Source organism: Lottia gigantea (assembly GCF_000327385.1).
Source record: "Lottia gigantea unplaced genomic scaffold LOTGIsca_35, whole genome shotgun sequence".
NCBI lineage: Eukaryota > Metazoa > Mollusca > Gastropoda > Lottiidae > Lottia > Lottia gigantea.
In genome coordinates, this window is record NW_008709190.1 from 1722216 (window position 1) to 1747657 (window position 25442).

The 25442-nt window shown below is 34.7% G+C and overlaps 2 protein-coding genes across 2 annotated transcripts; both read right to left on the reverse strand.

Moving 5' to 3' along the window:
* Positions 1 to 926: 926 nt before the first annotated feature.
* LOTGIDRAFT_216931 (hypothetical protein) lies at positions 927 to 9451 on the reverse strand (the record flags this gene model as incomplete). The annotated part of the gene is made up of 10 exons (XM_009058714.1): positions 927 to 1004; positions 1644 to 1844; positions 2325 to 2445; positions 2739 to 2871; positions 3236 to 3351; positions 3615 to 3731; positions 4071 to 4187; positions 4555 to 4663; positions 5070 to 5216; positions 9140 to 9451. The coding sequence occupies 10 exons, from the start codon at positions 9449 to 9451 to the stop codon at positions 935 to 937; spliced, it is 1443 nt and encodes a 480-aa protein (XP_009056962.1). The 3' UTR covers positions 927 to 934.
* Positions 9452 to 18999: 9548 nt separating this feature from the next.
* Positions 19000 to 25299, reverse strand: LOTGIDRAFT_162717 (hypothetical protein; the record flags this gene model as incomplete). The annotated part of the gene is made up of 6 exons (XM_009058715.1): positions 19000 to 19087; positions 19532 to 19667; positions 20243 to 20329; positions 20633 to 20776; positions 23663 to 23723; positions 25003 to 25299. 6 exons carry the CDS (start codon positions 25297 to 25299, stop codon positions 19000 to 19002), a joined length of 813 nt encoding a protein of 270 aa, XP_009056963.1.
* Between the last annotated feature and the right edge of the window lie 143 nt (positions 25300 to 25442).

A 25442-nucleotide genomic window follows, 5' to 3' on the forward strand; every position in this document is an offset into this window, starting at 1 on the left:
ATGCTCATGAACTGAAGTTGTTCCTCAATCGAAGTTAAATACAGTTGTTCCTCGACTGAAGCTAAGATCAAAGGTTCTTCGACTGGAGTTAAAAAACTAGATAAATATGCTGATCGACTGTAACTAAATGCAGATGCTCTTCGACTGGAGCTAAATTGGAACCCCATTTGATGAACCTAAAAAGCTACTACATACACTATGTGCTACCACGATCTGTTTTATTTCAGTTTTTATTTTGTTTTTTGTAATGCTATAAATATACTTAACGACTGTGATATTAAAGAAAGAGCGTTTGGAATCAGTTTCTTGTTGTAATCTGTTAGAACTTCAAGATGCCGATTTCATCGTTTTATTGTGTTGGTAAATTATAAGAATCTGTGATCGATGTCCATCCATTTGTGTTATTTGCTTGTTTTACTGTGATAAATTTATGTTCCATTAAATGTTGCAAGATTTAAACTGCTTCTTTGTACAAGCACTTGAGAGGTAGGGCGCCTTTTGTCGTCACCCATGTAAGTCCGTCCGTTTGCCCTTGTCCGTATACACACGTCGTGATATATTTTGACAAAATAAGCGAAATTATTCATTGGTAGTGAAGTGTAAACCTTTTTGAAATTAGAAGGAAAATGAGATTTATTCAGTCATTTGTCTTGTGTATTGTTGAATTACAGAATTTTAAAAGTTTTCCTACAATACTTAAAGCTAAGAATGAACCAATCCGGATGCTGATGGTATATTATACAATAACATTATGTTACTTGGGCGAATAACACTGGATAGATAATACAAAATTATAATTATTGTTACCAATCACGACTAGTCACACGAAAAAAAGCACGATGTATAGAGCAATCACCGGGCTAAATTGGTCATATTCCCAGCTTATGTTAAGTTGGCAAGAATCTGAGGCAAATTTTTTTTTTTATAGATTTTATTAACAAGTTCTTGAAATCGACACCTTCTGTCCAGTTTCCATGGCTGTATTTTGAGTACAGAATGCCACACTGAAATCATATAAGTATAATCCAGACAAGGTTCCTCTGTTGGATGTTTGGTTTGACATTCACTTATAAAAAATGAAGATTAATGGGTAGCTAATGTTCTATGACATGTGGGTGTCTAGGAAAAATACTAATAAGACAATACGTCAAAGAGTCCATAAGTGGTAGTAGCTCCCTCAATTGAAATAATGTTCATCAAAGAACGCAATAGATAAAAGCCAATAGCTCATTACATTCGTGATCATGCTTTTATATGCAGTTATACCAATGGAAAGATCTACTAGAAAGCTGTCAATTGTCAATTCTTGTCTCTCAAATCCATTTTCATGACAATGTTACAACTATTCCACCTAGTTGACCAAACTAGTTAATCTCATAACTAACGGACATTAAAGGGTCCAAGAACGGGTTTTTCCTGTCACCCCCATGACCTATTAGCAGGTGGAATGCCCAACTGGTACAAGACCTAGTTGTCTAACTGGAAGATTGACAAAGCGACAATAGCTGAAATTGAATCCATGCCAAGGTTACAATATCTACAGCCATTTTCCTTCGGAGAAAGCCTTACGACGGAACAGCTTGACCAATTTCAGGACAAGACTGGTTTTCATAAGAAAGAACTAGTTAAGGGAAGTAACTTACAATTTTGAATCCTCTCCATTGACCACACTTATTTTATCTACATACACTGTTGGGTGACGAAGGCCTAGTATATTCCAGTCTAAAACTTTGTACCACTTAGAATTATGAGTCCAGCCCAATTCAACGGTTTTGATGGCACCAATATTAACTTTTGATAACACCATATATGTATAACTTTTACCAGCTTCAATTTCGTTATCACTGCATAAAAACAGCAAAGGTTTGTTCCTTCTGTTTAAGGATGTTGTGTATATCTGAACCCATCATAGTGACTCTGTGTTGCTTCTCCGGTCATCATTAAACCAAAGTTATAGAAGGGAAAGTAGGGAATAGGTCTATTTTCGAGTTTGACATCAACGTGGTTCCAAAGACTTTCTTGAGTTCTACTTGTGCTATCTCATTTTAGTATTTTTCGTCCATATTAGCCAGCTCATTTCCAGCCGACGAGGGATCTTTAACGTGCACAGCCTGTAGCACACGGGAACTCGGTTAATGTCCCAACAACTAGACGCTTTTTCCATGTCAGCCCCTATTACCTGCATCACAGGGGGAAACCGGGTTGAAAAATCCAAAGGTATTATCTCGACCTATGACGTGATTGAACCCTGATTGAATACTAGGTTTGCGATCAAGTACTCCATAGGAGAATAACAAAACGATTTCATAAAACAGACAACTTACTCTGTCAATTTTACTCTTCCTGTTCGGCCTTTATCGCCAATGATAGTAGCATAGAGAGCTCCACGTTCTGTTCTTGAAAACAATTTTGAACCAAATGTGATCTGAATTTGATCATGGTAACCTTCAAAACAATAACAGAAAAGGCAGGTTTTATTACCAAATGCACAGAATTTTAAGTAACTATCATCTGTTCAAAGATCCAGATCGGAGTGGAAAATGAGTATTCGTTGCGTTTATGACTTATTTTCCTTACAAATCGGGGTGAAGTTATGTATTTGGTTTATAACAATCGCAAACTGAATCATATTTTGTCAGTTAATAGATTCTTTCAACACTGCATACTAAAGGTAAAGGGATGCTTTCCCAGCTGATAGAAAGCAATTTCAGGTCGGAGATTAAGCTTATAACACTTACGGCAATATGGACCTGATGATGAGGTATCTAAATAATATTTCACATTGGTTTTGCCAGCGTGTGGTTTAACTTTGTCAGCATGGAAACCCATTACACCACACCCCTTTCCTTGACATGGCATACAATTACCTGACTAAATAGAAGTCATACGGGTCAAATTGTGCCTACCTGTTATGTTGTCTTTGTTTCTGGTCTTTCTGTTCGATTCGTAAAGGTCGTTTTTGTTAGTTTGTCTATTCTAAATCCTTATTATTTGCCCGGGTGTTGTTACTTTTTAACCGGGAAGTAACTTTTCCACATTATTTCGCCACAATGCAATTTGAGAGAAAGAGATGTTGAAATTTCATTCACCTCAACATAATGTATTTGGGAGAGAAACACGAAATGAGTCAGATCGAGAGGGTTGAGCAGCGTTACTAGAGCACAGATGCATTTTCTGTGGCTAATCAAAAGCCATCTAGCAGGATATCAGTATTCATAAAGAGTTTTCTGATTACCCTGAATTGCTTGTAGTCGGTACACTGGTAACCTCTGAATGGACATTTGGCGTTGATAGATTCTGTGAAGTACTCGAAGGATCTTAAATGATTACATGCTACAAATTGTGCGACACCTGGAATTATGAGAAAGAAAAAATGAGATTCGTCAGTTTTTTCTTTGTTTATAGTCTTCTTTAAAGATTGAATTCAGACTCTTTACCAACACAGTATGCTGTATTCAAAACGGATCTATTAAAAATTGGATTTTTGATTAGTAGTTGATAACATGCATCCTTGGCGGAAGGACACGCAATTACATTTTTTATGTCTTCCATTTAACTGCATAACGAAAGATTTCAGATACCAAGGAGTGGCCGTTTCGTTGCATTCTACATACCGTTATATAAACCATCGGTTAAAATGGAAGATACGGGTCCTTTCTCGCACCCAGGCTGTGTCTCTCCACCATTAGGATAGTAATCAACATGTCCACATGGTTGTATCATACCATAACCTATATGAGATGAGAATCGATACAAGAGTACTTATACCATATCTTTTTATTCAGGAATAGGTCTCTTTGTGTACCTTAGTCAGAAAATCACTATTTCATCTGGTGAGATAATTGGTGGTTGCCAATTGATCTTCAATAAGAGCAATATAAATAGATCCATCATGTAGCACAAAAATATGTCTCTGAGAATTGTAGGTTGTTTCCTTTATTGCATTCGTATACACTTGTTCTGAAAGTAAGGAATCCAGTGTAATATATAGACCCAAACAGCCGAGGGTAACAATACAGAAGTATCAAATAAACCTCAACAACTATCAACGATCCTTCTTTACCCCTTACCTAATTTAAGGATTGAAATACCATCGGTATGTATAATATCTACAAACTGGGCGTCCGTTTCATCCAATCTAACAGTTCTATCAGTATATTGAAAATATGGGTCAGCTGGATCCAAACCTACAGATAAATAAAAAATTTCAAGCCTAAGATGTTGTTGACTGCTCACTGAAAATTCAATGAGTTTGATGGTTTTACTCTTCCGTCCGAGTCCTAGTAATGAAAAGTTACCCTTCGTTAACCACCTGGAATCATACCAAAGATCAGGTATTTTGGAACACGATGATATGGAATTTGAACACCCCCACCCCTTTTCGTAGAAACGCCTCTGCTTGTCACGCGTGAGCTCATTACGAATCAGATAAAAGTAACATTATCTTATTGGGGGGTTCTATATAGCACAGTGAACCCGAGTTGTTATCCTCGTGAAATATTGATGCTTCTTTCTTTCTTTGATATAAATAGTAAAACAATGAAACACTCGTACCTGTTATTCTGCCAAGATGTGGAGTTCTATCGCCAGCGTACCCACAGATATGTGCACCAAGACTGTGACCAATCAAATGAAAGGTTTCTGGTTTAGCACCTAATTCTTTCTGAAAAGTGGACATTTTGACGTTTTAGTAGAGCCAGTAGCGAGGTCTTTACCCATGAATGCCTTACCAGTTGGAGTTGAAACAACTTGTAAGCTTTTTGCAGAAGGGGGTCCTTAAGTATGTGTTTTATCCTTTTGATCAAGATAGTGACATTTTCGTTAATTTTTAACCCAATTCTGGGGTAAAGCGAGTTTCATTGCTACATTCTTCGTTACAAATCTACTTTTGAACAATATTGTTCCGTCCTTTGATGACATCGCAGCAGCCTGCTATCTTTGCACAAGATTTAAATCAGATAGCAGCAGTATTGCTATCGGAAATTACGTTTCGTTCACATTTGCAATATTGTGTGGATAGGAGCTGTGCTGTTACCCATCCACTGGCTAAAGCATTTTCAGCTGTTTACCTGAAGGTATTTGATGAGTCTAGCTACCACAGCACCCACGACTCTGGTATTAGCTGTAGCTTGAGTATATGGAGGTAATGATCCACTGCCCCAGTCAATATTAATAACATTATAATCACCATGTTTCAACATCTCATCTTTCATTTTCTACAATACATAAATCTGCACACTGAGTTTTGCATCATTTCTCGAACATGGTTCTAAGATTGAAAACCCCTAAATATGGGTTGTGGCTTAACAGTTCTATGAGTCAACCTTTCCCTCATCTGAAATGCACTTGTGGTCTCAATATTCCACGGGTTTGATTCTTCCACTTTTCTGTCGCCACGATCTCTGAAATACCTTTACTTTCTTGTAATAATGGTATGTTGGGGAAAATAAATAAAAAACTATCAATAATTCAAAGACTTCGTATTAATTCAAAATTGTACATCGAATTTAACATGCAATTAAATATACTAGGTATCGGTTAGTATCGACTAGTTTTAAAAAAATTCAAATCCCAAGTAGGTTAAAAAAATTCTAGTTAACCTGCACGTCGATGTTTAAAACTAATGGATGAATCAATATTAGGTTCTAATTATAATGTATTTTAAACTTTTCAAGCATTAAATGTCAAGTTTTCAACCACAATCACAAAAATTCCAATCACATTCAGGGTTTTAAGCCAACTTGAAATTAAAAATCCATCACAATAAAGATTTTAGGAAAATTAACTTAAAAAATCACAATCAGGGTTAGAAGCCAAATTAGAATTAAAAATTCAATCACAATAAAGATTTTAGGAAAATCAAATTTAAAAAATCTAATCACAATCAGGGTTTTAAGCCAAATTAACCAATCACAATAAAGATTTTAGGAGAATTAAATGTCAAAATCCATTCACAATCACAAATTTTAAGCCAAATAAAAATTAAAAAAAACCAAACACAATCAGGTTTTCAGCAAATGAAAATTTAAAAATTCAATCACGATATTAAGATAAGTGAATAGAGAATAAAGATAAGCAAATAAGGTAGAGAATAATCGACACCAAAATATCACACATAAACAGATAATATTCAATACACAGAAACATAAGTTGGAGAAAAATTTCATAAATTGTCCAAAACACACTAATCCTCGTTTAGTACACCCCATTACGCTATAGGTTGAACTCATAATCAAATGTAGTTTAAAATACAGATAGAAAAAGAACTGTTTAAAATATTTTTCTAACATTTCGCCTATGATGGAGTAGTCGATGGTTAGGGTAATCTGTTTTCTATAAGGCGGTGAAAAAATTTTCCAATGTTTTTGATCGACTGGATTCTGTTTGAATTTGCATAAACTAATGTCCAGCATTATCTTTTCGCTGACAAATTGTATGCTTTTCGCTGACGATATTGTATTCTTTCCACTGACAGAGTTGATTTCTTTTCGCTGACAGAGTTGTATTCTTTCCGCTGACGATATTGTCTTCTTTTCGCTGACAGAGTTGTATTCTTCTCGCTGACAGAGTTGTATTCTTTTCGCTGACGAAATTATATTCTTTACGCTGACGATATTCTTTTAACTGCAGAATAGTATTCTTTTCGCTGACAACAGTCTCTCAATACGAAATGGTATTTCCAAATATATTCACAAAATTATTTGTGGTACGCACATCTGACGAAAAAAGTTGCATTGATGAAAATAATTCGAATATCCTGAACGAAAATCGAGTATTTATTTTTTTTAGCTATCCATCAAGTCCTAATGCAATGGATCAGCTATTCGAAAGAGTTTCATTACACCAATAACCTTTTGAGAAACGTGTGTCCAAATAGTTAAAAATTATCACACGAAATCTCTACAATATCCACCAATCTTATAGTCTACCATTTTAATTTAAAATAGTCCAAATGCCAGGGCACATTTTACAGATTTCATTTCATAGAACGTTTTAGTGGTGCAAAGTGGTTTTGTGGTCAGTGAAACTAATATAATTTGACCTAAACATTATGAGATCTAGCTTAGTAACCATTACACCAGACCTACATATTAGGTATATTACTTTACTTTAAAGGTGCGCTGTCATAAGTAAGTGTTATTTAAAGAGTGTATTTAGAATCCCTTGCCGGGATTTGTAACAGAAATTGCATTTTTTCCTTTGATTTTTGAAAGAAATAAATTGCTTAAAATGTGTGTTCGCGGAAGTCCATGGTCTAGTATCAGCAATTTGTTGTAGCATGAAAGCCAAACTTAATCTTAGAGAAAACAGGTGGACATTGTTTTGATGTTATTGCATAGCTAAAGCCCCTTTTTTTTAAAAAACCCCCCAAATCACAGAGTCTCTGAGAAAGTTAGTCTAAGTTAGGTCGTCAAAAGCAACCCCCACGACCAAAAAAAATTTTATCAGTAATACCTCTGCGAGCAAAGGTTAAACGCTCTAGCAGCCTATGAGCTTCACTTATCCCAACTCGAAACATCAAACGAAGTAAATAGTTATCACTTGCACGTGCATTGTCTCGATTTAGGTCAAACCCTGACCAGTAAAACAAACACGTGTAAAAACTTGTGTTGGATCGCAATACAATAATTATTAACTAGAAGTTCTAGTAAAAAATAGGACAATGCATAAAAACATTATATTTGTGGTGAAATCATAAACAAGTGTTTTATTGAAAGTGTTTATTAATGTTGAAATCAACTCATAAATATAAATGATTGAATATTGTGCGCTGAAACAGCTAACACTCTTATTATAGTGAATAGAAGGTAGGATTGTTTTCTTTTACCCAGAGTCTGTAGTGAGTTACATCGTCGTATTTACTCAGAAGCTTGCTAAGCTTGCTAAGAAATTTAAATAAATGGAAGAAAATGTAAATCCATCCATATTGTCACATTTTCAGAGGGTCTGTCCGACCGAGCTTTTGCTCACTTGCAGAATGTAAAAACATAAGTGATGATCAGATGATTTTATACGCCCACATTTCTATACTGACACCAGAGTTTCAATGTTGGTGTTTATGTTCGTATCAGTGGTGATCCCTATTGATTTTGGTGATGATTGACCCTATCAATGTCGACACATTTTTTTGTAGTTATCTGTTTTGTTGGCGTATTTCATGATTCTGGGGTTTTTCTAATTGAAAAGAATTATTGAAAATAATATGTTTAGTGTTTCTTCGTAAGAATTTTAACAATTACAAGCCTTGTACATCAATTCAAATTGATCTTATGTTTTTTTGCTAATGTGCGTCTTTAATGTTTCTCTTCAGTAGTCAAATGACATAACTGTGATTAGTAATAAGTATTATTCAATATACTGATTATATTAAACGCCTCTGACCTCTTCACCTTTACACTTACCCGAAACTCGCTGAACTATATCAGTTAGATAATTATATCTAGTCCTTGTATAAATCTGTTATTTTTATTAGGTTGTGGGAAAATCGCACCTGGTACTAAAGCCTACTGACGCAATTTGAATAACTATGCCCAGCTTTACCGACTTTGCCCTTTACCTCTAAAGATATGTAGACTGGAATTAAGATAGTCAAAGTTCTGGAAAATAATCCTCTCTTCGATTATTACTGTAGGTTCTGATTCGCATTTTTCACAATGTTTTAAAGGGACAGATGTGTCATTTATGGGTTGTTGAATTTAGTCTTTAATATATGTAAATAGTCTTCAGAAGTACTAGAAATGTACTTTTAATGTAATTCCTTTAAAAATACTCCAAACTAATCCCGAAGGAAGAGAAATGCTATGCATTTGACATTTTTATCTTGGATTTTCGTTAAATTTATCAGATTTATCAGAATCGTTATCGAGAACAAATTAAGATTTCGTTGTGATTTGAGAAACGTATTTAAAATGGAAAATCGAGTTTAGTTTTGTTAAATTTTTTTACGTATTTAGAAAATAACCGGAAGTATAACATTTGAAACCGGAAGTAAAACATTTGTAACCGGAAGTAGATGTATTCGTAAATTTGATATAAAAAATGTGTATATATAGATTACACAATATGCTCGAATCAATTAGTTCGATTTGGGTAATTAGGTTTTTAAGATTGACACATCACACTGACGACTGGCACTTACCCCCATCCAACTTGTTCGTCCGTTCTCTATAAATCCATGAGATATCATCTTCGTTGGATGAGCTGGGTTAAAATGTGATCCATGCAGGGTACTGACATCTCCATATGTCAGTAGGTGTTCTGATTTAGAGTTCTTTCTAGTATACAGTCTAAATTTGGTGTTGATGGACTCTGGTGATAACGGTAATATGTTCAATGGTCTTTGTACACTGAAGAATGGTTTCCCCGTACCAAAACACCCCAAATCTCCGTAGCATTTCGTTGAACCTAAATAATAAAGCAAAATGCAAAACACATACTTTTCCACGATCATATTTTGACTGGTAAGAACGAAAGAAAATGTTCAGGTCCAGAACAAACAAGTGCTCTTTTGATGAAAAAAAAAGGTCTCAAAAATATATATTTCTCTTCTTAAAATTTGTAATTTTGCATGTTGCTTTTCCAGAGAAGGTGTTTTTATTGAACTTGTGGGACTAACTTTCTGTTATAAGGCAGTTTGGCTGAACTTTGGGTGTCGCTCGATTGGTTAGTTCTGAACAGATCTTCTGTCTTCAATGGAACGATACGGAACCAGATATATCTCATTAATAATTTACCTTTTTTTTCCTTTCCAGTCCCATTTTGAATTTCTAAGTTTATTTCGGCATAGGTGGAACATATTCTGAACCCTGCTACAAATTGTTGTTTTAAACTTTAAATTGATTGCATGAATCAATCCAAAACGTACAGAACTCACCAAACGATCGTCTTCATGTGACTTTCCATACGTTAATGTCAAATAGCTTTGGAACCTTAAAATGTAAGCCTAAGCAATTTACATTTTTTTTTTGTTCTGTAAAGACTTTAATGTGAATACGATCCTGGCCATATATTCACGAGACGATCTTAACGTTAGGATATCCTAGAAACAGTGTTACAAGGACATCTTAGCGCCAAGACCGTCTCGTTCTGACCGCCACCAGAACTCTACTTACGTTTCTCAATGGTTATACGGGGTGCCACTCTGGCATGGACAATGGTGGCTAAGATGGCAACTGCGAGAAATAACATGTTTGATCTCCGACGGGTGACAGATAGATAGAAATCACGACCTTATCTTGAATATTTATATGGTAAAACATATCTTATCATTCATTATGACAGTTCACTGTCATTTTTTTCACTGAATTGATAGCCTTGATTTGCCATTTCGCCCGTTTCCTAACCAGGAACTGGCTGATATCAAACTAACCATCCAGATGTCGGTCGTCAATCACCAGTTGTTAAGAAAGATGTTGGTAAACTCTCGTTGCGTGTAGACAGACATTACATAAAATGATTATTGTGAGATATTGACTCCGTATATATACATATATAACCATTCCATTAACTCTGTTCAATGGTGCCTGTGTGACGAGTGTTTCACGTTGTCTGCTATTACAGAATATATTAGTAATCACAGCAGTAATTGTTCACGGATATATCGTCTGGTATTTAACAGAACATTTCAGATTGATTCAAATTGAAATATGTCACACATAAATCTTTCGATAGTGTGGGGAATGACTTAAAATTAACTAAATAAAAAATGCCTGTTCTTCCTAAGTTCAAACAGGTGCAAAAAAATATGACGTTAAATTTTTAGTTTGTTAGATTTGGCTGTGGGTCCCGATCTCGATGACCTTGAATCCGACTGTAAATGGGTACGGATAATCCGGAAATGATCAATGCCAAGAGGTTTGGCCAAGGACCAGCTGGTAGAAAGGATCCTTAACTGTGAACCTAAGTTGTTATCCTTGTAAATATAGTTTTTAAACGCCCACATAAAACATTTTGTATGAGTTATTGCCCTTGTTCTTGAAAACGCTTTCAAATTTAGCTCTTAAACTCTAAAAGGCATGGTTCTTGCTGGAATTTGACAAAACTTGGTTATATAATTCAGTACCGCGCTGAAGATTGAATATTTGCCTTCTAAAGTTCTCACAAGCTAAAAATTGAACACGTTTTCAAGAACAAGAGCAATAACTCTTACTCAATATTATTCAGTATCGCCCTAAAGAGTTACAAAAAGTGTATGACTGAAGGTGGAATATTTCATACTAGTGATTGTTACTGTACTGCTAAATATTTTTATTCAAAATCAAAGCTGCCAGTGGGCTTATATTATCTTGCCTGGCAAGCTATCTTTAATCTGGTTGTTTAAAGCAATCGAATTATATTTCTGAAGTACAATTTCAATCTGTACGTAACCATTGTTGCTAAAACTACAAACGAATTCTGGCTCAAAGACTTCAAAGTGTTCTGCTATAGATTGTATTTTAAACATCTTACGTGAATTACATTGGCTATATTAAAACTGGGGTCTGGTTTAAGTAATTTATTGATAGATTCAACTCAGGGAATACAGAAAATAAAAGAATTGAGTTAGGTGACGGTTTGTTTCGCACGATTGTTAGAATTTCAATTTACTTTTATTAGATAGAAAGTCCACGTCATTAGTGTGGATATCACAATGATTTTGGACCGTTCGATTAAGTCTTCAATCTAAAAGTCGAGGTTTTTATTGAGAGGGATTTATTAGAATTCTCACTGTGATTTATTTACAGTGACACGTCATCAATAAAGACCTTCCCAGATTCAATAAGGTATTATCTTTTAAAATTAAAACTAGAAATAGTGTGTCCTGACGCAGAAAATCACTCTTGGAGAATTAAGCCAACTGTTAACTGCTATTTTAAATCAATTGTTAGGGATTGGTTAAATTGTTCTTGAATGGAACCAACCAATTGGCAGATAATTTCACCAGCAAGCAGAACTATTTTATAATAACTCTCAAATGAAAATATCGCTTTTAGTGTATCTACCATTGAATCCTTGTCATTATTATCGTTCTTAAAGTTTGAAAGTGGCAAGGGTAGCTGGAATGTAGCTCTGAAAACTTGTTAAACTTTACAAGCAAATATTGGTTCACAAACATAGAAACTCTGCTCATATTCGATTTAAAGTCTCGCAACGGGAGATGAAATCGTAAGGTACCCTTACACCAACTGCGTTTGGTTGTGAATAAGAATAGCGGTCATAAGTTTCGAAAGCAAGTCTCATGCAACGGAGTTGTGGGTTGCGTTCAGTACTGACCACTTTTATCAATATAAATACCAATTTGTATCAATAGTGTTTCTTTTAAATTTCTATTCGGATGTTGGCATAGATCTATGTGCTGAAGTAGGACATGCCAGTCTATCGAAAACAATGTTGTTTAAATTACCAATCAAAATCGAAAAGGAAACTTTCTGTTGGACGTCTAGATATATACTTATTTTTACATTATACCTCTTCCGTTAACTGTCATTAGTATTTAATAGAATTGAAAAGAACTACATGATATTCAGTTGTCCGAAACATCTGCCTCTATTCCAGCCTCAAATACCTATCTATTTTAGTACTAACAGTATAAATTTGGTATCATCTGAATATCTAGGCCGAAACAACTGTCATCAGAGGCTGGAATAGAAATAGTTGTTTCGGTCTATATATTCAGATGATACTGTTAAAACGGTCTTGTAGGATTTAAACTGATACTGTTTATAAGAACACATGAAGCCAAATCCACAGGAGCTAGAAACTGTTCAAAAAAAGGTAAGAAATGTATCCCCGAAACAATCTCCTGCTATAGTAATTTGTCGCCCGAAGGTTATTCTACACCATACACGAAAGCATCATTTTAGGTTGCAAAGGCAAAATGGCGACCACTAAAAAAAATGGAAAGCGGATGCTTGTCGAGCTTTCTCTTTTGTGTTCACTTGTAGCCACATCTGCCTTTGATATTTGACCTTTCAGAAGAATAGATTCTCTGCAAAGAGGAAATATCCGAAAGCATATTGTCAAATGTTTTCTGTTTATATTAATATTTCTAGGTCATTTGATTCGATGAAATAGAAAATATTGATTTCATTATGGATTGTTAAATTTTCATACATTTTGTTATTCATAGTAATATTCATCCATTCTGAAAACCTGTGAAAAAACTATTTGGTCTGACTACAGCCGCGATTAAACGATGTCCGGTGCGGTATACGATGCCGGATAATCGATACAAACGAAATCCGAAGTGGTGAACACACGAGGTACGGGTACGGGTTCGGACACGTTTCTTATATTTTCTACTGTATCGATAATCCCGCACCGTTCTCCACAACGGACACCGTACCCCGTCTATTCGCACCTTAGGCCAGTTAATACTATTGAATTTCATTTTAGTAAAAGATAATCAACTTGTGTATACAGTTATTAAATGTCTATCTGTTAATTTGATTCTTTTACATAGGCTATGTTTTAAAATTCCTATATGAGTTTAACCCAAGTTTTATGTGAAATCTCCAAATAATGGACTTTTAGAAGATATTGCTGATCTTAGCCTGCTTTTGTCGATCTGGTTTGTTTCTAGCTTAACTAGTTAATAGTAAATTGCAGTAATCTCGAAATTAATATTGTTACCACACACCCCGAAAAAATCTAACTGACATCCAATTATGGAGATTTGCGATCTAGAATCGTTTATGAGGATTCCATTATTACTTTGGAAAAATTACCATATACTGTTTCACATTTGTAAGACCACAATAAGAATTGTTTTGGAGAAATACACCTGAAAAACAATGTAATTCAATCTGATTTCCAGATCTCTTTTTGGCTAAAGTCTTCAGAGGATTGACTAATCCAGGAAAAACCGAAATTGAATTTGTTTTAAGTATAATGATGTGACCAAATTTATTCGCACAACCACGAGAAGAATTGTAATGTACACATATACAAAACATTTAATGCAATTCAAATTGATAACAGTTTTTAAAATCATCGCTAATTCATTTGGCAATTTCTTGGTCTCTTGCTGGTAAAAGTCTATGGAGGATTGACTAATCATGAAATCTCACTAAAACTTCACGTTAATTTAATTCTTAACCAATTATCAAGAGCATCAAGAAACCGTCGTCAGCATAAGTTTAAAGAGACAGGTGCGCCATTTTTGGGGGTTGGTTTCAGTCTTAAATAAATAGTCTTCAGAAGTGCTAGAAATGTACCAAAACCACATAATTCCTTTAAAAATAATTCGAACTAGGAATGTATATGTCTTTTCTTTATATCACAGAGTATCTTAAAATGACGATTATTCTGGACGCACATCGATTTGAAGGCTCAAATTTCGACAGTGTGCTGTAAACACTATTTCTGATCAGCTAGCTAAAAGATTCCAGTTTCTGAGACTAAAGTATGATTGGTCAAAAAATGGCCTACCTTTCCAGAAACCATTCTTCATTTGAATTTAAAACATTCTTAATGAATTTAGACTGCTTACCATTTCTAAATAAACACTTTTCACATCTGTCTGACGCCTGACAGTAAAGTTTCTATCTCTTGTCTTTTAAACGACCAGACTTTTTAAATACCATAATAAAAACATTAGCTTGAAGGTTGACAGTAGTTAGTTAAGACGTTCAAAAGACTTTTTCCAGACATATTCTTTTCAGACGACTGATCAGATGAACCAGTGGATTCAGTAATATGTGGTAGGGAATAACATTTGTGGTGTATTTAGTATGTTATTATATCTCTCGGAGACTCCGTTCCAATGTGTCATTTATTGATGTGTCCAGTCACAAACTGTCTTCTCAACCACATTCCAAATGAATGGTGTTTGATTTGTCTTCGCGAATCATGATGACCAAAGATGAATTTATAGAATTTACATATGCATTATTACATTGCATTATAACAAAAGACATATTTATGCATACCCAGTTCTGTAAAATCCTATTGTCTCTACTCTGTTCACTGCGAATGTCGACATTTGATCGTTTTGATATTTCATCTTGCCCACGTTAAATTGTAAACATATTTCGATTAAACTTGGTAAGGTTCCATGGTAAAAATTGTGTAACGTACATTGTCTAAAAGGTAGCAACCAGGTACGCTATAAAATACGATGTATACATTCCATCATTGATTTAGTCAGGTTTTGATAATGATTCAAAGACGACGGAGTCTATGACTTCTTTTGTGACTATGATATGGATATAGTCATTTTTCAAAAATCTGTTCAAGTTATTTCCCTTTAGATGAAAATTATTCTCGATATTATCAGAAGTGCTTGTGACTTCACGCACGTATTCAAATAGAATATTTACTATTCCACACCTGTGTTTTGCTTTCAGCTTGGCCACCGAGTATATTGTGCACGTATTGGCGTAGGCTAACCTTGCATAGACTTTTTAACGGTTCGAAATTTTCGGGGACTGGTGTGGGTCTTGAATATCTAATGGTCTTCATATTTATGTATATATATATATGTCTTTTCTATATATGGCGTTGTCTCAAGTAAAGACGAGTCTGGATGGATGGATTTAAAAAGTTGGATTTCGACAATGAGCTGTGAACACTATTACTAATTAGCTTGGCTAAAAACATTCTTATTTCTGAGACTAAGGTTTGGAAGGTTGCACGAATGGCGAACGTGTTCCTTTAATAAAAAAAGGTGTCCGTTCCCTTGACTTTGCCGATGTCTTACTTCATCAACTAACTGATTTATTGTTTTGTGTTTTCTTTTTGCAGATAAATCTGGACTTAACTTCGTATCAAAATGTTACAGCCAGGGCTTTAATGTAATATCAAACATGCTTTGACCGTACATAAAACGTTCGTACACATGAAGCTTTTCATTAATTCCTGCAGATAACACAACAAAGGCTCATAATAACCGTATTTGGTTTTCTCATTAAGATAATGAAATGTTACACACCATTCCTATCGATCCCCATCGACTGAAAGTTTTACGTGCCAATAGAAACGCGGATTAGTCTACATGCGAGTTAAATTGAATAAAAATATTTTTAAAACACATCACAATCGTATTACACGATTTCTTCATTACCTCAATGGTCCATAAATACAATTAGATAGAAAAGATGTCTATAAGTTAGTGCAGGAGTAGTTATGTTATTGGAAACACTGGCTCATTAGTTCGTCTGTGAAATCGTAAACATCTTCCTGGATACAGTGGCTCAACTACCATAGGGACTGGTGAAACCAAGTATACGATCCCCAACCCTAAGGGGTCACCATCCCTTGGAGAGTTGCACAACCTATTAAGTTCACGCCCCCACCCCACTAATTATCTAGTTTAGCCACTGCTTGGATACTGTAATTGCTTAGAGATTTTTTTATTGTCAGCGCTCTTTGCGGAAATATCGCACCTTCAATGCCCGATTTCTACCAAGAGCACCGGTTTCCGAGGCTTGGTGTCCACGCTTGAAGTTCACTTGGATGATATGAGAAATAGTTCATGTTATATAATGCTTTTTGACAATTCATTAGGTGATAACAGATATTGTTAAATCTGTATCCAAGCAAAACCATTCTTTTATTTTTTATGTCACAAATGATTCTTAAAATGATGATTCATTTTTGTGTGCACATGGCGCCAGGCGTTTTACAGATAGTTCAAGCAGACGGCCTTACTTGAATTTAATTACCAAATTTTAAGTTCTTCACTAACAGCATGTCCTTAAATGCTTGCTTGCTGTCTAAATCGCTGAAATTTGTTATCGGTGCCTCTTATGTCATTGCGAGTTTACGTCCTACTCTTCTGCACTTAATTGGCCTAATGAAGACGGACAACGACAATGAAATTATGCCAGGGCGGCGGCATAAGCCTACTCTTTTTCGATCCAACAGTCCTTCACAATAGGTTTATTGTCCTATCCGAACGACTAGACGAGTCATGTCAGCCCCTCTTACCTGCATCACTGACATGGGGAAACCGGGTTGAAAAATCCAAAGGTATTATCTCGACCTATACCGGGACTTAGATTTGGGAAATTAGTTAGCTGTTGAATATAGAAATACAGTCGAACTCGTCGTTCCAATTTAATTTATAAAATTCACATATACAGAAGAAATATATACAGATTTTCTATGATTATGTACAGTAATATGATACTAGCGTTATATAATTCGATTCTTGATGCGTGGGCATTTTTCTTTATACACCTATCATGTTTGATAGAAGCTGACATAGTTGACATTTATATTTCATGTAAATAGATTTGATAGAACACTGTCTGTGTATTATTCTTATGATGATGGTCTGACAATGTCTAAGGAAATTTTTCGCTTTGAATTATTAACAATGATTTGAAATTCTCTATGGAAGTATTTTCGTCCAGCGTTCTGAAAAAAAAGTCTTACTGTACTTGTTCAATTTCAAACATGTTAATCTACTCACTTCCAATTGAAGTTTTTGACAAAGGAGGGTCAATCAATCAATTTCCCTAAAAAAGTAATCCAGGACAATCAGCGCTAGTAATGTTCAATCAATTTTGTACCCTGATGTTACAAAATATTTCTTTTTTTCATCCAGTAATCAGCTATGTAAACATTATGAAAGGGGTGCAAAATTGAACAACCAATGGCAAAGTCCCCATGATAAACCAAGAATATTCATATATATAAAAGAAAAAAACTTGTAAATATTAAATGATGAAATAAAATAACACAACCTTTAAGTTTCATTGTATTCCACGTTTGCCTATAAGGTCCGTGTCGTACGTTTTCAGCAACGGTTCTACATCAATTAACGATAACGTGTTTACGTAAACATAGCAATAAGTGGTAATTGTAAATATGTAAACAAAATCACATTTCCAAAATTTCACGCAAAATGGTATTGAAGATCACTCATTTCAAAACCTTCGCCGAACATAGAATCCGGCAGTCGTTTATCAAATTCTCCCCTTAAGTGTCATAGGCTTGTAGGCTTTATGTTTCCACTCGAATTCAATATCAATGGCATTCATATCTTACGTCCATAACATTCGGTCTTTTAATTATTGTTGCCTTGACGTTGAAACCAAGTACCACCTCTTCACAACATACCAATCATGCTACCATCATGATTATGCTAAGGTTTTTTAACGAGCAAATGCCATTACTATCATGCTATCATTCCTATCATCATTATTTTAGGCGTTTTAACGATCAAATATCAATCCTTCACCATCCTTAATACCAATAATTTCATGTTACCATTATGCTTTTAACGACCAATTACTATTACTTCACATAATGCAATACTTCCTTATTACCATCAGCATAATATTAATATTTTAAAGGTCAAAGTCATTACTTCACATAATACCAACACTTTCTGTTGACGTTCTCATTATGTTAATGTTTTGAACGACCAAATACCATTACACGTACGAATAATACCAATACTTTCATGTTACCAATATTATGTTAACGTTTCAACGACCGAATACCATTACTTCACTTAATAGAAATGCTTCATGCTACCATCATTATTACGTTAATGTTTTATTGATCAATTACCATTACTTCACTAAATACAAATGCTTCGTGTTACCATCATTATTATGTTAATGTTTTATTGATCAATTACCATTACTTCACTTAATACAAATGCTTCATGTTACCATCATTATTACGTTAATGTTACCATCATTATTACGTTAATTTTTTATTGATCAATTACCATTACTTCACATTTCCAATACTTTCATGTTACCATCATTATTAAGTTAATGTTTATTATGACCAATACTTTAATCTTACCACCATCATTATAATAGTACTTTAAACACAATTGCCTCACATTATAACAATACTTTCATTATGTTAATATTTAAGCGACCAAACACCATTATTTCACATAATACCAATACTTTCATATCATCGACAGCAATATATTAATGTTTAAACGATCCCAATACTTTCACGTTAATATTATGATAATGCTTTTGAAGACCAAATAACCTTACTTCACCATTATCAATACTTTCATCTTAACATTAGCATTACAACGATGCTTTAACGACCAAATACCATTACTTCACATAATACCAATACTTTCATATCATCGATAGTTCCATTCATATTTAATATGATTCCTAGATACCTGAAACCAAATTATTACATTTTCTTGACAGTAGGGAAAATTAATACACTAGATTAACAGCGTAATAGTACTCGAGATATTGTATAAAGTTGTTGCATGATATTATTAAAATGTAGTTAATGTCCAGATCAATACTCGAAGGTGGTAATTAATTCTATAAGGTCTTCCCACTGTTGGATTGGCTTTGGTTTTTGCACTTAGTGGAGTTTCCCAAACTAGCTGGTAGAAAGGATCCTTAACTGTGAACCTAAGTTGTTATCCTTGTAAAATCTAGTTGCAGGTGTCTCAAAACAGTCCAGATTGAATAATTGTGGAATTCAATGCAAAATGGGCAAACTCCATCAATATAGGCTCTATGTTCTTTCACTTTCCGTGATCTAGTTTTTGGAGCCTTGACACGACACAGTACCTGTTTGCTAAGCTACAGCTATCACTTTATCTTACCTTCCACTAAGTTCCGATGTACACTGTAATCTAATGTCTGGTACAGCTGTTCTAGTGCCATGATGATGTCGAACACATAATCTATTTTCTACTATCTGTTTACTCATTCCAACAAATATATCTATATTATCATCATCTGCAATGAGAGAAAGCAGCTTTGATCTCGATTCTTTAATGAATTGGGCTGGCACTTGCTCTATAATTGTCCTGATGGGGATCAGAAGCTGTCTGTACTTTAGAAACCTCTGTCAGTTGGAAATCGTCAATGAAGGCTAATGCCACAGAAACCATCCCGTTCCCTCATAGTCTCGTCTTCATTAGCCAAAATGGTGCAAAAAAGTAGGACGTAAAACCCCATTCATTTCATTTCATTTTCCCTCATAGTCTGATGTTGTTCGTCCTCATTAGCTCACAAGGAAAAAAGTTTGTTAAACTAGTCTCCATAATCTTCATAGGCAAAAGCTTCGATCACCACCATCAGAAAAAGCTATAAGACCATCCCAACGCAATTTAAAGCAATTAAATACAAGAATAAGAAAATCAATTGGAACAATGCAGTTATGAATCCTTAATCGTCATCAAGGCAATCAAACATGCAGTGTTATCGGCATCAAGATTAAAATCAAAAACTGATGAACAGCTTCAATATCAGAATATTGCCATATAACCTTCCAATGCAGAAGCATGAGTGGACCACAATTTGATACTTACATGTAAAATTACTTAGGTATAACCGAATGCTGCCTACTGGCATCAATCTACCAAAATCTACACGCCATGATGGTGATGATTGTCCGTCTGTTAAAATAAGTTTAGTATTCAGTATAGGTCATGGGACATTGTGACATCGCATGAAACCGTGTCAAGAAACTTTTCTTGGGTAGCACTTTGTGTGAATATTTTGAACAAATCGGTATAACTTCAGCAATGTCAGAAGAGCTATTTGACAGATCATTTTTGTAGCTTGTAGACTGTTTTACTGTTTCAAAAGACACACTTTTTCATTTCTAGTCGATATACGATGAATGGAAAACAAAAGAAAAATCCATCGCTCTCATAGTTCAACCTGAACTACAGGGGACTTGAATGTCAAAACGATACCTGTTCTTGAACACGTATCTAAACTTCCGTCTACTGCGAGACTGGCATCACCATCCACTTCCGGTAAATAATCACTCGTTCTGTCAGTTGATGACTGCTTGGCAGGTTTATTAAAGGCGTAATTATTGAGTTTCACAAGCTGATCTATAACAGAATAAAATTGGAAATGGTTGAACAAATTACTATACAAGAGGTTATGACAGTCACGTAATTTAATAACTAGAAATACTGCGATCTGTGGGAAATTACTTGTCAACTTTGTGACAAGTGTATAAAGTCTTGTCAAAATATTCCGTGTGACTAGACTAAATTACTTTCAATAATATTTCACAGAAAGTAATATCACTCGTAGACTGTCTGATTAGAATGAATACCCAGAGCACAATTTGCTTTTGTTCTAGTCTCTGTAGATGTGACGTCTAATTATTAGATTGAATGAAAACTCAAGGCTCTGTGTGTAAGTGAGTACATGAAGAACCTACGGCAGATGGAAACCGAAAAATAGATCAAATTAAGGTGACACATTTTCGGTGTTGAAAATAATGGAACTTTGCATGTTGGATGATCATTCAACGAATGTGCAAGGACGCCTAAAGGAGAGAGGTGGAGATCTGGTACTACAGCTCTTATCAAAACTCCCGTCTCTAAGTCTTTCAACAACAAAACGTAAACCTCCATTACGTTCCATTTCATTTCACGTTTTTAAGGTTATGAATAATGGAGAGTTACTAATGAAATAATGTCTCTAGTCGTGATTAAACCGAGAGTAATCGACCGTAATAAGGTAATTGCTAAGGAGGTTTTTTGTAACCATAAATTACTTAAGTGTTTCCCTTCTTCGCATTATTTTTGATTTAATCTGAGTTAAACGTGTAAATAAACGGTTCGTTAGGCTCTTGTTTGAATAAGAGTTGGAATTATTGATTTGCTTCGAGAAAACAATTCTTATACTTGAACGATTAAAGAGAGAATGGAAGGAAGGCTTTACGCAATGTTTCCTAGTGGAATTCTTTAAATATAGATTGCCTGCCTTTGTGGTTTATTAAAGATAGTATGTTTCAGTAAGAGGAAAACATTGCCAGAGACTTAAACCAACGCAGTTTTTAATAACTTGTCATCGTGAAGATAAATTTAAACAAGAAAAACGCTTTTAGATTTCAAGTTGGTCTATATAATTTTTACCAGCCTGCTGCTATCAGATTCTTCATTAATGTAATAAATTTCAACCATTAGATTCATTCCTATATCATTTCAAAAGTTTTCTATGAATGCCCTTCCTTTGTTGGAATTGGAAATGTAACATTCTATTTCCTATCTTGATGGCCATATGGTCGAGGCTAGGAAATCTCGTAATTAATCATTGGAATAAGAACTTTGTACACATTCATATTAGTCGTTTCTATTTTGCAAAACCTAACATTATTTCTGTCAACTTGAAATTTTCGAAAGTGGTGTTTTCCAATCAAGAACATAACAATACGCCTTTAAAAATATTTTTCTAAGATATTAATTAAATCTTTAATTTAGAAAGTTTCGGAAATCAACTTTAATGGACGAATAGTTTGGTGAGTAAAGATAGATATGTTCCATGTGCTATGCGGTATAATTCCAGTCAGCTAAAGTCACTTAAAAAGGCACAAGTTTTGGTTAGGCTGGTTTTTGTATATAATGTGTTATGATATTCACTGAATAACGATATAACCTTGTCATTTTTACAAGAGTTATGTTAACTTTCATGGACGATTTTTGTTGAAGAGTACATGAAATGGCGATATAACCTTGTCATTTTTACAAGAGTTATGTTAACCTTCATGGACGATTTTTGTTGAAGAGTACATGAAATGGCGATATAACCATTTTTACAAGATTTATGTTATCTTGACATGGACGATTATGTTGAAGATTGTAAGAAATGGCGAAATAACCTTGTCATTGGTACAATAATTGTGTTATCCTGACATGCACGATTATGCTGAAGATTGCAGGAAATGGCGAAATAACCTTGTCATTAGTACAAGACTTGTGTTAACTTGACATGGACGATTATGTTTGAAGAAGATTGCACAAGAAATTTGTCTAAATAATTGATTCACATCTGTTATAATACATGTCAGAACCTAGCAAGTTGTGACTTCATCAAAAAAATCAATCTACCAATATCACTAGACAGGCGTGTAGGCAGCTGGATTGGCGTGTAGACAACTAGACAGGCGTGTAGTAGACCTGTCTACCACATGTCTTGATATTGGTGATACGTGTCTGATAGTTTGTCATACAATTTCTGAAGTTGACGAAGCTGTTAACAACTTTACGTATAGAGTTCAAAACTCTGGGAAACTTTGCTGGTCTTACTGTATTTGATTTCCATATTTCGGGAACCTTTCAGACATGAATCATCATATCACGGGGAAGACGATTTGAAAAACATGTTTACCCGATCTAATCATAATGGACGCTGGACTCCTGTTAATCCATAGAACATGGCCGGTGTTAATGTAGCCGAGTGTCTCTCATAATACAATGAACACAGGCAACGCGATGCTTGTCGCTTAACGATTTAGTTACTAAATTTGAGCTACCAGACGATACCTTTCACAGTGGAAATCCGAAAGCAGTTAACATACATTTACACTTAATGTACTGCTGTCAGCGACTGACATGACGAAAGGTTAATCAATTCATGAAATACAGACTATTGTGACTTCAGTTGATGACATTCGGCCTCTTAGTATTTTTCAAATTTCCAAACTGTTTTGACTAAACTTGAGCCCTCACACCATAGCGATCACCAGTTGCGCATGGTTGCGAATAGAATATAGTGTTCAGAAGGCAACTCATAAGGTTTTATAGGTTTGTCACAGTACAAATTTGATCGCAGGCATATGCAGAATAAAGGTGACACCTTAGCGATCACTGTGATTTGAGCGCACGTATAGAAAAAAAAATTAGAACTGTTCAGGTTGCGTTATTCAAATATATGTTACTCCCAACCAACAGGTTACTTTATAAAGTGTACTTGGTGATACTTACCTACAGTAAAATATTTATCCCCTATTTTAGTATTGACATCTTCTTTTATTGGATGCTGTATCTTTAAATATAAAAAACAGATTAAGTCAATCAATTTCCACGAATTCTCTAACTTTTTCAAAGCTGGTACCATCAGTGGTTGTTATTAAGCTTCATTACACTTGCAAAGGGACATTTCAATGTACTGTGCTATTTTCGATTTTCACTATGCTATTCTCATTAGGTACAATCATTTTTAGGATTCATTCGATGATAACTTCGTTTTATTAACTAAATTCTAGGTCTTAGTAATAGAATTGTTCTATACTAAAGTTGCTAACTTTGGATAATCTGTTTTTAAGCATACCTTCCAGATATACCATAAACGACTGTGTTTTTAATAACTTAAGGGAATGAACTAGTTCAGTAAATAATGAAACCCATTAGGTATTAAGTTATTATAAATACCAACGAACTTTACATGTGATGTTCATTGGGCCACTTGGACAAAAAAGCAGCGTTTTGCAAAACTCGGTTAATTCGCACGACCATCATCTACTTCAAGCATTCAATTAGGAAGTTTTTATTGGGAAATGGCTCATAGAGCTTATATAAATTCTTTTGGTATGTTCTGACATCCCTGGACAGAAAATGCAATTAAAAGAGAGATATTACCGAAGTGACATAATTCCCCCAACGTTTGATATAGCATGATTATCACATTGTGATTGATTCGTATTAATTACTTCGTCTAGGACATTGTAAATCATGCCACATAAGTCAAGATTAAAGCCAATAGCCCAGTCATATCTCGACTCTCGAATGATTCAACAATAATTGAACGTTAGGTAATAACGCTGCTCTTAAAGCAGGCAATCCATCACCATTTACATCTCCAATGTAATTTAGATATCAAATGTGTTACAGACGTCAGACAGTGGCCATTTCTCCAATAATACTTATTCACCACATAAAAGTCTGAGAATAGCTCTTCTGTGTTATCCCATTTGACCATGTTTTCTTTTCGGCTAGTTGAATGACTGAACGATGGATATTTATGGATGCGTTAGAAATCGATAATCAGTTCATTACATACACTTTTGCTTTCAGTAACAAGAGCATATAATCGATGAATCAGAAAATTGCAAAAACTTCAAATGAACTTTAGAAGAAATCGCAATTTTCGAAGTGTTTTTGTTTTCTTATGACAAACTTTCGCTCGCTCTTAACAGCAATTTTACATATCTCTTTTCTCGAAGTAATTTCCTGAATCAATTGGAAAACGAAAGAGAGAGAGAGGAGGGAAAAAAGTGTCGTGACATTAAAAGAATATTGAAATTTCAGTGTTATTTGAAACTCACCGTGAATGTTGTAATTTGATGACACTCGTGTAATCTAAATGATCCTGCCACAATAAGTCCTAAGGCCACACATGTTAATAGAATTCCCAAGAGTAAAGTCACAATATGGCTGCACCGTTTTAAAGTTCGTTTGGAAATGAAGCGATTTCGAGGGTAAAATGGCGCCTTTTTAACATTAGTGGTTGTACCGTCCCAAACACCGTTCTCCCACGATAACACTGGAACGTTATCTGTTCTTTCTACGTCATCACTTTCAACTGAATCTATCACAGTTCCCAAAACAGCTTCGGACTCCATTTCAGATCATTCAGTTCCGGTTCTGAAAAAGCAACAAAAAAACATGTTATCACCAGATGTCGTTCTTGAGAATGTAACATTACGGCTGGATTTGGCATCAATTTAGTGAAGGTATGTTCGATGGTACAAGTCCATATCTAATG